The 14890-nt window shown below is 46.8% G+C and overlaps 1 protein-coding gene across 1 annotated transcript in view; it reads right to left on the bottom strand.

Annotated features, from left to right (window-relative positions):
* Positions 1-6337, bottom strand: part of MAF (v-maf avian musculoaponeurotic fibrosarcoma oncogene homolog) — a 16101-nt gene extending 9764 nt beyond the window's left edge. The window contains exon 1 of the mRNA XM_015429528.1: positions 4785-6337. Coding sequence (XP_015285014.1) covers positions 4785-5896 — 1112 coding nt within the window. The 5' untranslated portion in view covers positions 5897-6337. The remainder of the gene's footprint in view (positions 1-4784) is intronic.
* Between the last annotated feature and the right edge of the window lie 8553 nt (positions 6338-14890).

The following is a 14890-nucleotide window of genomic DNA, read 5'->3' as shown; positions in this document are numbered from 1 at the left end:
GGGGGGAGAGAGGAGGACGGCACGATCCTCCCCAAAGGAAAGGCGCCTGGCCTTCAGAGTGTGCCTTTTCCCTCGCTTGTCGGCGCTTTTTGGCAAACAAAAGACCATCCGCCGTCCCGGGGCAGGGATCCTCCTGCTTTGGGAAAGAAGGGAAATGCTCGGCTGTTACTAAGAGCCCGCGGCTGGAAGACAACAAGGCTTCCCTTTTCTGCGGCGATAAGCCTGAAGAAGCTGGCAAACTTTGCCCTGCTCTCGAGCTCGAAGTCGTTCTTCTTCAAGGCCGGTGTGGCAACAAGTGTCCTGGCTGCTCCGGGCCTCCTGGCTTCGGTTCCCAACGCACAGAACTCGGCCTGTGAACTGCAGGCCCTTTCAGTGCTCATAAATGACTGGAAACCTTGCAAAATGAAAATGAAGTTATTGCTTGCGCGCACTCTCTCTCTCTCCCCTCTGCCCCCTCCCTGCATCTGGGGAGTGCAAGCACACTTTTGCAAATGCAGGGGGTTTTGTTGTGTTTTTTTGCAAGAGAGAAAAACGGAACAGAGATCTCCTTTCACACTTTTGGGGAGGGTCAAAAGTGTCTTCCATTGTGGGGAGCTGGACGAAAGAGAAGGGCGGCAAAACACACCCAGGGCCACTTTGCCAAGGAGGTTTAAACATTTGAGGCAGGGAAGGAGAAAAGTCCGACTATCTTTATAAGGGCAGATAATTTTTTTTCCTACTCAGCCAATGGCAGGCAGTTTACCATCCGATTACACATTAACCTACCCAGAAAGCTGCAGTGATGCAGCCTGTAGTTTGCTTGGCGGGGATCAGGAGAAGGTCAAGTGCTAAAGGACGACCTGTGTGTGTGGGGAGGGGAGGGTGTCAGGATTAAGAGGCAGCACAGAGTGACTTGGCCTTTGTCAGAGTGGGGAGACAGTTGGGGCAGACTTACTGGATGCCCTACAAGGTCTACCTCCCCTTTGCACAGCAAGAGAGAGTTTCACCTCTAAATGCTAGAAACTTAAAAAAACAAAAACACTAGATGGCTTAGGGAGTGTGAATGGTCCGAGGTCACAGATTCTTTATATATGTAAAATACAGAACTGTGAAGAAGAAAGATAATCAACTGCACCTTCGGACAAAGCTGGGCCCCACCAGTTTGTTAAGTGTCTGATGACCTTTGCACTTGGCTCAGCAGGAGTTTAAGAGCAGCATCTTGTAAATTTTTACAGGCCAGAACTTGCCTGTAAATGAAAACATGGCCCAGTTCTCAGCCATTTCTGTGGCAGAGTCCTGCTCCCCCTTTCCCTTCTCACTCCCCTTAGTGCCCCCCACCCCAACACTCCAGCTTTACCCAGTTACTAGAAAGATCACTCAGCTGAAGCAGATGCAGAGGGGTAAATATGGGATCACCCAGTTTATGCCACAGCCAGTTTGCAGGAATAGTACTGGGTGGACCTTATGGAGAGAAAGACTTTTGAAGAGGGACGGAGGCCATTTCTCCAGAAGAGCATTGCTCTTTCTAGCTCACCCCCCCCCCCCCAAAAAAAGATAAAGCATTGCAGGTTTTATTTCAGGAGAAGTTGTCCAAGTCCTTAGGCTCCCATCTCCTCTCTTGTGAAGGTTCACGAAAGAACTTTGGATAGCAAAATAAAATGGGTGACAACTTTTTTTTTTTAAGACAACTTTTCAGAATGGGAGTGAAAAAAAAGTATCAGCTGCAATCCAAGGAGCATCAGAAGGTTGAGCTACCGCAGTGGAACTATTGACTTTCTTTCTTCTGAAAGGGCTACCACCATCACCGCCACATCACAAGCTGCTTTTGAAACATCTCCCCATTTCAACAGCAGCCGGCCATGTGCCCTGGGATACACCGATTGAGGTCCAGAAGGCCAAAGCATCCCTCTGCACACTTTGTAGAATTCATTTCACGGTTCTTTAAAGCTTCAGCATCCCTGTAAAGCCTCTTTGTCGAGGCGAGAAGTGGATTCAGAACCCCAGAAATCTGATGCAGGGCCATCTCTTACGACACACCTAGTGTGTTCTGCCCAGTTATGCAAAGTTTAATTCTGCCATAAAACAATCCGACCGTGGGGTCATGGCATGTCACAGAGTTTTTAAAGCAAAACTCATCTTTGAGGTCAGCCGCTTCAAAATTCATGGACGGGGATGACTCATGAGCAGTTGTAAGGCCTCTCCAAACTATTTGGAAGCTCAAAAAAAACACGTTATGCTGAGACATGAAAGCCTGTATTTTTCAACCTACCTGTAAGAAAAATAAGTGTGGGAGGGTGGAGAGCAATTTTCCACCTTGCATAGGTGCCAAGGTAGCCTGTCACTCCTACCTTTAGCGATACATATACCATGTCATTATACCACCCGCCTTTCAATGCCCAGCCAGATGCTGCTCTTAAATAAGTTTGCTCGACTTCTTTCGTGGACTACAAACTTAACAAAACAGTAAGGAATCAAAAAATGCAGTTTATTATAGTAGATTATTCTTTCTTTTTGATATAACCATAGAGTTGGGGGGGGGGATAAAAGGAAAAGACATAGGGAACATCACACATAGTTAGTTAGTAACTTAAGATATAAAACAGATTTTGCACAGCAAAATATGTAAAAGGGGGGAAAGTAACTGACAAGATTTTTTTATATTTATTGTGGCAAGATTTTACTTTCCATTTTTTTTTAAAAGACAGGATTATCAGTCCCTGAAAATAAAGTGTACTGATTTAATGCCTTTAAACTCTTTGTGAATTTGTGAAGTTACAGAAAATCCAGTTCTGCACCACAATAACAACTGTAAAAAAAATCTGCATCATTTTTTAAAAACCGAGCAGCAATGCCATCTTTTGTAACTGCATAATGGTATTAGCATCTGAGTCAGATTTGTAATGGTTTATCTTTTTTTATGCTTTCAGGTTATATCATAGTGCAATTCAGTCCCAAATATTTCACTTTCAAAAAAAAAAAAAAAAGAACCCAAACCCAACCATACATTTTGAACACAAAATACCCCTATTATTATAAACAAGGGGGCCTCCCCCCTTTTTTAATACTTTGGTTTCCAAATACAGTCAGTGGTATAGCAAGGACTACATATAACCCAACTTATTTTAAAGTTGTAATCACATGCTGCAATAAGCTACTTTTTTAAAAAAAGACAGTCCCATTGTAAATTCTACCCCCTTTTAACATCACGACAGTGAACAATTTAGTGCATAATTTTCTTTTTTTTAAAAAGACCTACTTCTAAACAGACCTAACTCTTCTGAATTTATCTATAACATTCCTTTATCTGTAGCATACATTTGAACTGGGCTAACAGACAATAAAAGCTAGAATTAAATTATATTCTAGGAACCAATAGCATTCCACACTAGACAATGAACAAATGCAAAATGAAAACGTAAAAAAAAGAGAGACAGAAATGAGGCTGATCATTCCAAAATAAAATTTAGACTGCTTTAAGCGCAACAGCATGGTGTTCAAATCCCACAAATTAGAAGGCAATTTTTTTACCACAATTTTTTTTTAAAAAAATGTCTTTCCAAAGTTTTTTTTTTCATTCATTAAGGTGATCACAATAGCTTCTGGCTTCTTTTTTCTGGATTTTTTATTTGTTTTTTTAAAAAAGATGGGTGTTTCAGTGCATTAAAAAGAAGTCTGAAGTTTTGCAGCAACTCAAAGCAGTTTCCAGAGCAGATGCACACTTGGATGGGGAGGAAGAGGAAGAAGACCAAAAACAAAATAATGGAAGTTTTCACTTTTTTGATTGCAGGTCAAAAAAGTGGGGAGGCAATATAACTAAAGAGGATGTATGTCATGCCATCATAGTCTTCAAAGTCCATATCCAAGCAAAAGGAAAAAAAATAATATACCATACATGTCCAGCATGCAAGGTGATTTTTCAATCAATATAATGTCTTTTTCTCTCTCTCCCCCATAGTCTTTTGAAACAGTTCTATAGTTAATTGATGCTAAGACCAAGTAGCAAGCATAATGCATGAGATGAAGATGGGATTCTTATGGCAGGCAAAAAAAAAAGAGAGAGAGAAAGGTTTTCACTGTTTGTCAGCTTAAAAGCCAAAAGTCACATCATGAACAAATGGGGAGGCTGGATGTAGGCTTCTTTTGGCAGGTTGATCTAGATATATTCTCTAGGTTTAGCACAACAGCAGATGGAACTCAGAGAGCTGAGGTTTAAAACTTGTACAACTTTTTTTGTCTCTTTGTGTGTGTCTTTGTCATTTTTTTTGCAAAGTTCAAAACCCATATGAAGAGGGCAGAAAACCAGTATTGGGGAGGGGGACACACCGCAAACTCAAAAGGAGGGGGGCAAACCCACTTCATAAACTGAACTCTCTCTTTTTTTGCTTTTTAATGTGGATGGCAGATTTCAAAAGTAAACTTCATATGAAGAACTGAGTCCATGGTGGGAAACTGAATTTTGTTTTTTGTTTTTTTAAAACGCACAGAGTTAAAAGCCCCCTCCCCATACACACACAAAAGAAAGAAATGGAGAAGGCTGGCTGTCACCAAGTCCACTTTTTAAAAAACCAACAACCTCAAGCCTCAAATCTGAGGTCTTCTTTTAAAAAATGACAAAAAATGAGGATGGCCCGAGTCGAGTGGGTGGCTTTGCAGCGAGCCCGCCCCCCCCTCCCCAAAGTTAACTCGCATGGAGAACTCTTGCGCGTGCGTTTTGTGAGCATGGGTGACCGGCTGTATTTTTGGTGTGTGTGGAGGGGGGAGAGAGAGTTTTGGGGGGAAGAGTTAGGGGGGGGACCACAACTCACATGAAAAACTCTGGAGAGGAGGGGTTGTCGCTGCTGGAGCCGTTTTCTCTGAAGCCAGTGCTGACCAACTTCTCGTATTTCTCTTTGTAGGCGTCCCTCTCCCGGACCAGCCTGGAGATTTCTTGCTTGAGGTGCTCGACCTGCTGGAGGAGCTGGTTCTTCTCGGACTCCAAGACGTGCCTCTGCTGGACCCGCTTGAAGCGGCAGGACTGGGCGTAGCCTCTGTTCTTGAGGGTCCGCCGCTTCTGCTTCAGCCGGATCACCTCTTCCTTGCTGACGCCGCGGAGCTGCCGGTTGAGCTCCCTCACCGACATGGTCACCAGCTGCTCGTCCGAGAAGCGGTCATCGAAGTGCAAGCCGTGGTGCGCGTGGTGGAGACCCCCGCCGCCGCCGCCGCCTCCCCCGGAGCCGCCGCTTCCTCCGGAGCCGCCGCTGCTGCTACTGCTGCTGCTGCTGGTGCTGCTGGCAGACGACTGCACGCTGCCCGGCGGCTGCTGGTGCGGGTGGTGGTGCGGCTGGTGGCCGGCGGCGTGGTGGTGGTGGTGGTGGTGGTAATGGGGCGCGCCCGGCCCGCCGCCGCCGCCTCCGCCGCTCTGCTGCGCCGCCGCCGCCGCGATCACGGCCGACACGACGGCGGCCGCCGAGCCCATCTCGTCGGGAGGCATGGAGCCGCCCGGGCCGGCGGCGGCGGCCAGCTGCTGCCCCCGGGCATAGCCCTCGAAGCCGGCGGCGCTCTGGAGCTGGTGGTGGCTGCTGTTGATGAGCGCTTCCACGGCGTCTTCCGGGCTGAAGCCCAGCGCCTCCGGGTTGAGCTGCTGCGGGTAGCCGGTCATCCAGTAGTAGTCTTCCAAGTGGCTCTTCTGGTCGCTGCCCGAGCCCGGGCTGGGCGCCGAGAAGCTGGGCGAGGGGGGCACCGAGCTGCAGGGCGTGCTCATCGGGGTGGACGAGAGCGAGCCCCCGGCGATCAAGCGGCCGCACTGGCTGATGATGCGGTCGGTCTCCACCGGCTCCTTTTTCACTTCAAACTTCATCAGATCGAAGTCATTAACATATTCCATGGCCAAGGGACTGGTGGGCAGGTCGGAGCTGTTCATTGCCAGGTCTGATGCCATCCTCTTGCTGGGGCCGCCGCCGCCGCCGCCGCTGCCGCTGACAGTCCTCCAGAAAGGGGGCACTCCGCCGGGCGCGAGGGGGCTGCTCTGGCTGGCGAGCGGGTGCGCCAGTTTGCTGGTTGGCGAGAGGCGGCGGGGCACGGGGCTGCTCTCCGGCGGCGGCGGCGGCGGCGAGTGCTGCTGCTGCGGCTGCGGCTGCTGCTGCTACGGCGCGGCTCTCTCGCTCGCCCTCTCTCTCCTCCAGCCCCTTTGCAACCTCCGCTCCAATGTGCAAAAGAAAAGGCAAGAGGCGGGCCCCCCTCCTTTGCAAAAGAGCGGCTCGGGGGCTCGTCCGTGCACCGCGGGCGGCTGCTTCTCCGGGTCTATTTATTTGCCTTTAGCATCTGGGCTGGATGCCTCTCTTTTTTTTTCTCCTCTCGCTCGCTCGCTCTCCCAACTCCCTCCCCCTTTCTCTCTCTCTCTCTCTCTCTCTCTCTTGCCTTCTGCAGCTTGCAAAAAAAAAAAAACCCGCTGCAATTGGAAATGTGAGTTCGTTGCAGAGGAAGATGGTTTTAAAAAAACAACACAATTGTTAGAGAATTTTTTTTGCTGTTGCTCTTGTTTAACACTTCATGGTGTTTCTTTCCCACTGGTCTTTTGTTTTTGTTTTTTTGCTTTTCTTTTCACGCCAAGTGCCCAAGCGAGGAGAGAGAGAGGTTCACCATCTGGGGAGGAAATTCCTCCGAAAACTGGAAATCAGCAATCGGTTATTTTTGCTTTGCTTTTTTAAAAAAAGGAATAAAATTAAAAGACTTGCAAACAAACAAACAAAAATCCCTCAGGTCAACGCGATAACCCAAAATAATGCCAATTTCTTTTTGGAAAAAAAACCCAAGGCAACTCAACATCCCAAGCGCCAACAACGAGAAGAAAAAATATTTTAAAGAGCTCATCCAGGAGGAGAGTTTAAAAGCATTGCTGAGTTTTATAGCGCTGTTGACGTCAAATGCGAAATTGACTCGCGCTCCCGACCAATCGGCGGCCGCGAACCCGGCGCTTATTAGCATAATAGTATAGAAACAAGGAAACTTTTCGAAGCTGTCAATCAAGAAGCCAATCAGCTGACTGTCAGCTGGGATGAGAATTTTTAACTCCTTCGCTGCCGAACCTGCTAGGATGGGATTCACCTCGGGAGGGGAGTCAGCATTAAAGGGGGGTGGGGTGGGAGAACCCCATTGAGTTTCTACCAGGGATTTATAGTAAAGAGTCTAGAAAATCCGGGGGGTCGTGGCTGAAGACAGATGGGTGTTTTCAATAGGCAAGGACGCTTCGAGCGCCGTTCCTCGTGCTGAAACCTCTCGAGGTGCCAGAGTCTTTTTGGGGGGGGGGGGGGGGGGGGGTTTGTCTTGCGCTTGCATTTCGCTTCTTGCAAAGCTGGTTTTCGCTCGCCGCTCTCGCCGCGCGCTCTCCGGCTCTTTGCCTTCTCGCGGGAGCGGTGCGCGCTGGCAGAAAACTCCCTTTTTCCCACGGCTGCTGGCGATCTGTGGAGAAACTCGCGATCAAGAGATCGACCGGGGAAGATCCATTTCGGTGGCTCAAGGTAGAGTTCGAAGACTGACGCCCGGGGCAGCTGGACGAGGCGGAGGGACTGGATGGGTCGTGGGAGCCCGGGGGGGGGGACAGAGTCTGGGGTCGGGGAAGAGTTAATCCGGACCTCCGATGCCCCCCGAGGAGGAGCCAGCCCGAGCCCCCTTCTTCCCTCCCCGCTTGCGAAGCTCAGTCGCGCGGCGGCCTCCGCTCCGGGGGCACCGAATGCACCGGGGCTTTTCTTGAGCCGGGGTCCGCGCTCCTCCCTGCCCAAAGTTCTTCAAGATCTCCCCGCCCGCCCCCGCCGATAGAAGAATCCACGAGATGTCAAAATGTGTGGGAACGTTTCTAATTGCCCGCTACAATGCTTTTTTTTGGGGGGGGGGGGGAACGGCTGGCCCCCTGCAATTCTGCACGTTTTAAAAAAAGTTTTGCGTAAACCTCCGACACATTTTCAAAAGTTTAAAAATTGTATATGAGCGGCGTTTCGTGGACCGAGAAGGGGGCTGAATAAAAAGACAGGTTTAAAAGAGTGGATCGTCGCAACCCGTGTGGCCAGATCTTCCCTGGAGGGAGCGCGGGGGTTGATCCATTAAATGAAAAATCAAAATTCACATGTATCCCCCCCCCCTTAGGAGAGGAGATGGGGAGGGGGGCTTTTAACCCACTTAAAAACGGGACGGAGCTGAAGGCAAATATCTAGCCTGGATGCGTTCAGTTTAAACCTCGACAGCGCCACCTTTCGGTACAGATCTGCTTCATCTTTGAATCGCTTCCAATTTTCTCGATGAAGGGAGGGGGGACTATAACAGTGTAAGTATGACAAGACACCCTGAAATTAACTCCTTAAAGACCGAGGAATACCTCCAGGACTTTGCACACCTTCCTCTAGCTGGCTGAATGCAGTTTTCAAATCCTATTTTTACCCGGCACCATCTCTCTGTATAGGAGATTAACCTGCAGTAGGCTTTGAGGAAGGAGACTTTAGACGTAACTGCCCCATGTGTGTTAAGACAAAAATCTTTAAAAGTGGCAACCTTTATTTTTTTTTAAAAAACCCTGACTTTATGGCAATATCAGTAGAATTAAAGTTACTTGTAATTTGGTGATAAATAAGATGCCTCTAGTTAGTAAGATTAAGTGCAGCACTATAAAGTTGTTTATCTGAAAAGTAATTCTCAGAAACTCGACAGCTGACACTTAGTCATATATTAAACCAGCCTTTTGAACATTGTACTTTGGTGCATGGCTTCTGCCTGCTTTCAGCATTTTCTCTTGGAAAATCTGAGTCTCACAAGTATGGAGTTTGTTTGGAGGGCCCGTCTCATTGGTCACAGAAGCCATCCTTTCCAGTAGCTACCCAAATGTCAGCTTATTACAGAATAGGTGGTTTGAGTATCCTGATGCTTCTCAGCCATTATGGTTGTGATCTGTACTATCCAATTTGGTCTCAGGCTCCTTGAGACAGTGTCTTGGCTCACATGTTGGCACAGAAAACTTAGACGGAGTCGCCACTGTAGGTTCCCAGGATTGCTTGGTTGGCAAAATGTAAAAATGCAGCGATCTATGGCAACATTTCAGAAATTGGACTCATGAGTTAAGTAAATGTGAAGTGTTTAGGTTTGATTTCCCAGTCTGAGAATCGTCAACAACGACAACAACCCCCCCCCCATACTTTTTCTCCATAAATCTCATCATGACAGGCTGAATTCCATCAATTTGGTTTCTTCTGCAGTAAGATAAATGTGGCGTGATAGATCGTTTTTTGCCTTCTGGCTGCTATGAATTACAAACACGTGTTAATACTTTAAACTGGGGGGGGAGGAGTTACGGCTCTTCTGGACTTACACTTGTAGCAGTTTTGTCGAATTGGAAACATCTCCTTCATCCCATAAAACAGTTCCCTTGCGCAGAGGTGTTTCAACGCACTTTCCTGCCCCTAAATTAGTGCTCCCCCCCCCTTGAGTAAGCTTTAAAGGATAGGCAGAGAATATTGTGGCAAATGGGCTGGGATGATATCTCCCCAACTTGATTGGGCTGCAGCCCTCAAAATATCAAGTCCAATTACTGCGAGGGCAGGATTCTTCTCATTTGACTATTTGAGGTGACTGTCAAGTGTAGTCTGCTGTGTAGTGCAGCACGGGGGTGGGGTGGGGGAGCGGAGAAGGAAGACGGTGCTCAGGTTTAAAGATAACCTTCTGAAGAAACACTACCACCTTCGTTCTTTCCACAACACAGAATTCTCATTTTGGCAGCATTTTGCTGTATTATTGAGATTCCCACAATGGATGTCTAAACATTTACAGTTCTCTATTAAGACTGTCTCTTCTCTAACAATTGCAGACTCTTCTTTCAATTAGAGCCATTCAGCCCTCTGTCTTTTTTGCAGCAATGACAGGCCAAATTCCCTCACTGTGCCTGCTCTCTCTCTCTTTTAGTTTCTTTGCTTCAAGCCTGTCTGTTAATCGACAGTCTGTAAGGCCCCTGCTTTAATAGTCTTTCTGCTTTTCAAGGACCTCTCCTTTCCCCCCCAAGAATGCACAGTCGGGGGTATCTGATTGTCAGAGACCAGTTTCAAAGGAGCGGCATTGAGCTTTCCAGACTGTGGAGAGTCTCTTTCGCGGCAGGCAAAGGCATTGCCAATTTGGCGGACTATGCAGTGTGCCACACACTGCACACACCACTCTGGCATAGCACCACACACCACTGTCGCTCAGTCCTCGGTGCCTGCCCAAGTATGCAGCAAAGACTTCCTTAGCTGAGCAAACAGGCAAAGGGAAGGTTTGGAAAAGTCAGGCGAGACACACCTCTTGTGAGTTATATTGACTTTGAGTGTCATTTGTTATAACTTAAGCAAACTCATCTGTCAAGGCCAACACATTAAGTACAGTTATGACTCCCTTTGTTTATCCAGGGCCTTATTTTATGGCGCAGAACCGAACTGTGCCCGCTGAAATTAAGTATGAAAAGCAATCCAATTGATTTCCTCAAGACTTCCACGGGGGAAGCGGACTAGCAGAGGCATCCCCTGCTCTTAGGCACACAGCTAGATAAATCCTTTTAACCGTGCTTCAGATCCCTTAACAGGGCAAGCAAATAACAAATCACTGTTAGCAGATTTATGGGAAAGAAATAATAGAATCAGACAAGATAATCTGATAGGGGTAAAATTGCTGAGGAAACAAGACCTCCACATCTGTGGCTATGAAAACAGCCTCCCGATAACTAGAAGCCATTACAAATAGGTGAATTATGAGGGGAAATAATCGTCCTCATAATTCAGTATTTATTAATCCTTTTCTCTTTAAACAATGTGCAGATGCCTGAGAAAATCCACCTCGAAGATCTATTCTCCATCCACGTATATGTATATAATATTTTCCCCCCTTCACTGGGTGTAATTTACTATTTGCATTACCTGTGTTTTATTTCATAATTGAGCATTTTGCATTCAAATTTATGTAATGCATTCGGCACGCCAACACATTTCTGCTCGATTAGCATAAATAGTCACTTCATGAATTACTAACAAAGTTGATCTGAAAAATATCGGCGTATTATTTTATTAAGTGGAACACAAACATATGTTCAATAAATTCTTGTTTGCTGGTGGCAGGAAGGAAGGCGCTGCGATCCCCGGCTGCGATGCAGTGTGGATGGAAGGAAAGAATAAGCTGAGTTAATTTATATGTATGAAATTAATTTGCCCTGTCAACCTTTCTGTTTATCTTTAATAAAGAAGAATGCCCAGGACTATTGTGATGCCAAGATTCACAAGGTGAGAAGAGACAGTGACTATAGCTTCCTTGCCATTTCTCCTTCCTGATTTCTTATATGGGCCTACATGATCCCGGAGCACAATGGGAATCTTTTATTTTCTTGGCAGTTCAGTTCTCCTTTGGGGTGAATTGGAAGTCTGGTCCAAGCCTGGCAGATTATCTCAGTGCAGCTACAGGAAGAAACTGAGTGGAGATCCCTCTGGATTCTTATTTTTACCCCCCTTTCTTTTATAATCACGGTGACTTCAATCCAGTATGTAAAGGTACACCTGCTTAAGCCTCACTGAAATCAATAAAAGTTAAGTATGCATACTTTTGTGCTGGATCACATTGAAACAACAACGTGAAATCCAGATAATCGATATGATTTGAGTCTTGATGGGAATTCTCATCCCTCTTGTTTTAGATCAGGTTTTCGCAACCAAGTCCGCCATGGCAGCTCAGCTGACTTTGCTTGCAAAGACACAGAGGTGTGTGTGCAACCTGAATGCCACATGCAGAACTTGGCACACTGAATTGTGCATTTTGCTTTTATTTATTTTTATTTAGATTGTCTATAGTCCACCTTTCTTTCCAAGAAAGAATGGGACATACAATAAGCAATGTAATAGGAATCAGTTTTCTATTCAGTTGATAGTAGGATGAGTGGTTTTGTAACCATCATGCTAAAAAATCAGTGTGCACAGACTTCCATGGCCCCCTCCGTGTGCAGCACCAGTAGACTGAGATAAGCGGCCTTGAGCTAGGGAATATTTCGAACCATTTCATACATTATTGCCGTGACACAGCAAGGAGGAGGATTAATATGCACAAGCAAATTGCATCGTCATACTTCTCTTGCCCCTTATATATGGACAAATGTTATGTTGGGAGGGACTCTAGCTCAACGGTAGAGCATCTGCTTTGCATACAGAACATACCAAGTTCAATCCCCGGCATCTCCAGTTTTTAAAGTACCAGGTTGTTCTGATGTCACAGTTCTCTGCCTGACCTACTGGAAACCACTGCCAGTCAGAGCAGACCATGCTCTCCTTGATACAGCAATGGCCTGGCCCAGCATGAATCAGCTTATTTAAAAGGCTGTGGCTCAATGGTAGAACATCTACCATTCTTCTTAATCTAATTTGCATGCAGAAAGTCCCGTGTTCAGTCTGCAGCATCTCCTGTTTTAAAAGAGTTAGGTGATATGGAGGACCTCTACACAAGATCCTGGAGAGCTGCTTCCAGTCAGACCAGACAATATTTATGCAGGATAAGGCACATGTGTGTTTAACTTGGGTGACACCATGCCATGCTAGCCTTTATGGGCCCAAACAGAGTTTTTCAAAGCACGCATGCATTTGCATTTATTTATGTTCCACGTTCCTCCCAAGTTGGGACTCAGAATGGCCTAGAAAATTGTTCTCCCCTCTTCCATTTTCACACAACAATAACCCTGTGAGATTGGCCAGACTGAGAGTTTGTGACGGGCTCCGTGGTCACCCAGTGAGCTTCCATGGTAGAAACAGGGATTCTAATCAGGTCTCCCAGGATCCTAGTCTGACACCTTATTCACTATGCCGCACCAGCTCTCATTAATTAATTAATTAATTTTAAATTTTATTTATTTCGGCTTGTATTTTGCCCTCCCCACGAGCAGGCTCAGAGCGGGTCACAACCACAAATCCACAGTAGGAGTTGAAACATTTCACAATAAATAGTTAAAACAGTTTTAAAACAAAAACTGTTAAGCTACGGACAGATAGCATTGCATTTCAGTACAATCGTCTCGAAAACTGGAGCTGCTAGGCTGTAAACCAGACTGTGGGTCTTCACCGGATGGGCCGTACAAGATAGAAGCTTCCGCAAGGGAGGCCAGTAGATGGAATAACTGGATGCCCACCGTCTCACCCAAAGGCCTGCTGGAACAGCTCCCTTTTACAGGCCCTGCGGAACTTTATTAGGTCTCGCAGGCCCTGATCTCCAGTGGAAGCATGTTCCACCAGGCCAGGGCCAGGGTAGAAAAAGCCCTGTCCCGGTTCAAGGCTAAGTGGCCGTCCTTTGGGCCAGAGACAACCAGCAAATGTTGGTCTACTGGGCTTGTAGCTACAGTGGGGCCTCCTGGGGCCTGGCCCCTTGATGTACTGCCAAGGTCCCCCAACTTCCCATCCACCCCAGGCCCCCTAACAGTGAGAGGAAGAGAACAGAGTCCTTGCATTGCATTTGGTTTAGATGTCTGTGGGCTGACAAACTGTTTGGGAAAGGAGGACACATTGTTTATTCTGGCTGAAGAGTGTATGTGTGTGTGTCCCTCAAGGGGGAAAAAAATTGCATAATGGGTGCCCCACAAACTAAAAAATCCTGGCTATGGCCCAAGGTCTCCGGGGCATAGATATGTCGGTCCCTGGCCGCAAAGGGCTTTGAAGGTCAGTATCAACACCTTGAAATGGATCCTGTACTCAATCCGGAGCCAGTGCAATTTGCATAGCACCGGCTGAATGTGTGCCCACACAGGTGACACAGTCAGCCAACAGACTGCCGCATTTTGCACCAGCTGGAGTTCCCAGATCAACTTCAAGGACAAGCCCGCGTAAAGCTTGCTTGTTTGAATCATGTTTGAATTACATAGAGATTTTGGCCTCTGGTGACTTTGAGAAATCTTTAGATGCAGTAATACTACAGGGGAGAAATAATATGGTGCAGACCAATAGATGGAAAAGGGTTTATAATTGGATAAAAAGTATGGAGGAATGAAAGACTCTGGAAATATATGCTATCTGTGATGTTGTAATGTTCAATGAAATGTAAAATAAAATATATTTAAAACTTCAAAAAAAAGAAAGAAATCTTTAGATGCAAAGCAGCACTTCGCTTAGAACAGAAGCAAAATGTGTAGTGGTGTTTTTGTGAATTATATTGTGTAGCAAAGTGTGGCAAAATCCAGACATTTCAATGGGAGCCCTCTCGCCCCAACTTATAATTAAAGGTTAAGGACCCATGGAATTAAAGCAGTAGACTCAGTGGCAGAACAGCTACTTTCTTGAGCCCTGATCCACAATTGTTTGGGTTCCTGCAGCTCCCCGCACCAGAGGAAAGTCAAGTGCCACCACTATCAGAAGGTATCTGCAGACTCCAACCAATCAGCAAAGCTCACCAGCGCATAAAAGCCTTCACAGATCTGAAGAGACGGGGGGGATCCAGTCCCCCAGCTCCTGACCCGCTTTCTGAATTTTGTTTAGATAGTTATACTCTACTTTTCTCCCCAATGGGAACCCGAAGTAGCTTACAACATTGTTCTCTCATCCTTCCTTGTACCATCTCCAAACAACCCAGTGATGTAGGTTAGGCTGAGAGTGACCTTTCCAAGAGCACCCAGTGTGCTTCCATAGCGGTATGGGAATTGGAACTTGGGTCTCCCAAATCCTATTCCAGCACTCTGACTATGCCAGGCTGGTTTATCAGAGCTGTTGCGAGAGATCTGTCCGGGTCACTGCCTGTACCACTGTTCACTGCTAGATGGGGCTTTGTGGGTTGCAGGAAGGGCAGCTGCAGCCCCGGTTTGTGCTTGCAGTTCCTCCTCTGACCAGGGATGTGTGCAAAATCTTACTTTGCTGCACAGATCCTCCTGATGGACTGAGGATTTTTGCCTTGAAAATCACTTGACAAATAC

This window comes from Gekko japonicus, unplaced genomic scaffold (genome assembly GCF_001447785.1).
Source record: "Gekko japonicus isolate JY-2015 unplaced genomic scaffold, Gekko_japonicus_V1.1 scaffold271, whole genome shotgun sequence".
NCBI classification, from domain to species: Eukaryota; Metazoa; Chordata; class Lepidosauria; order Squamata; family Gekkonidae; genus Gekko; species Gekko japonicus.
The sequence above is the reverse complement of the archived record's forward strand: the minus strand, read 5'-3'. Positions and strand labels throughout refer to the sequence as shown.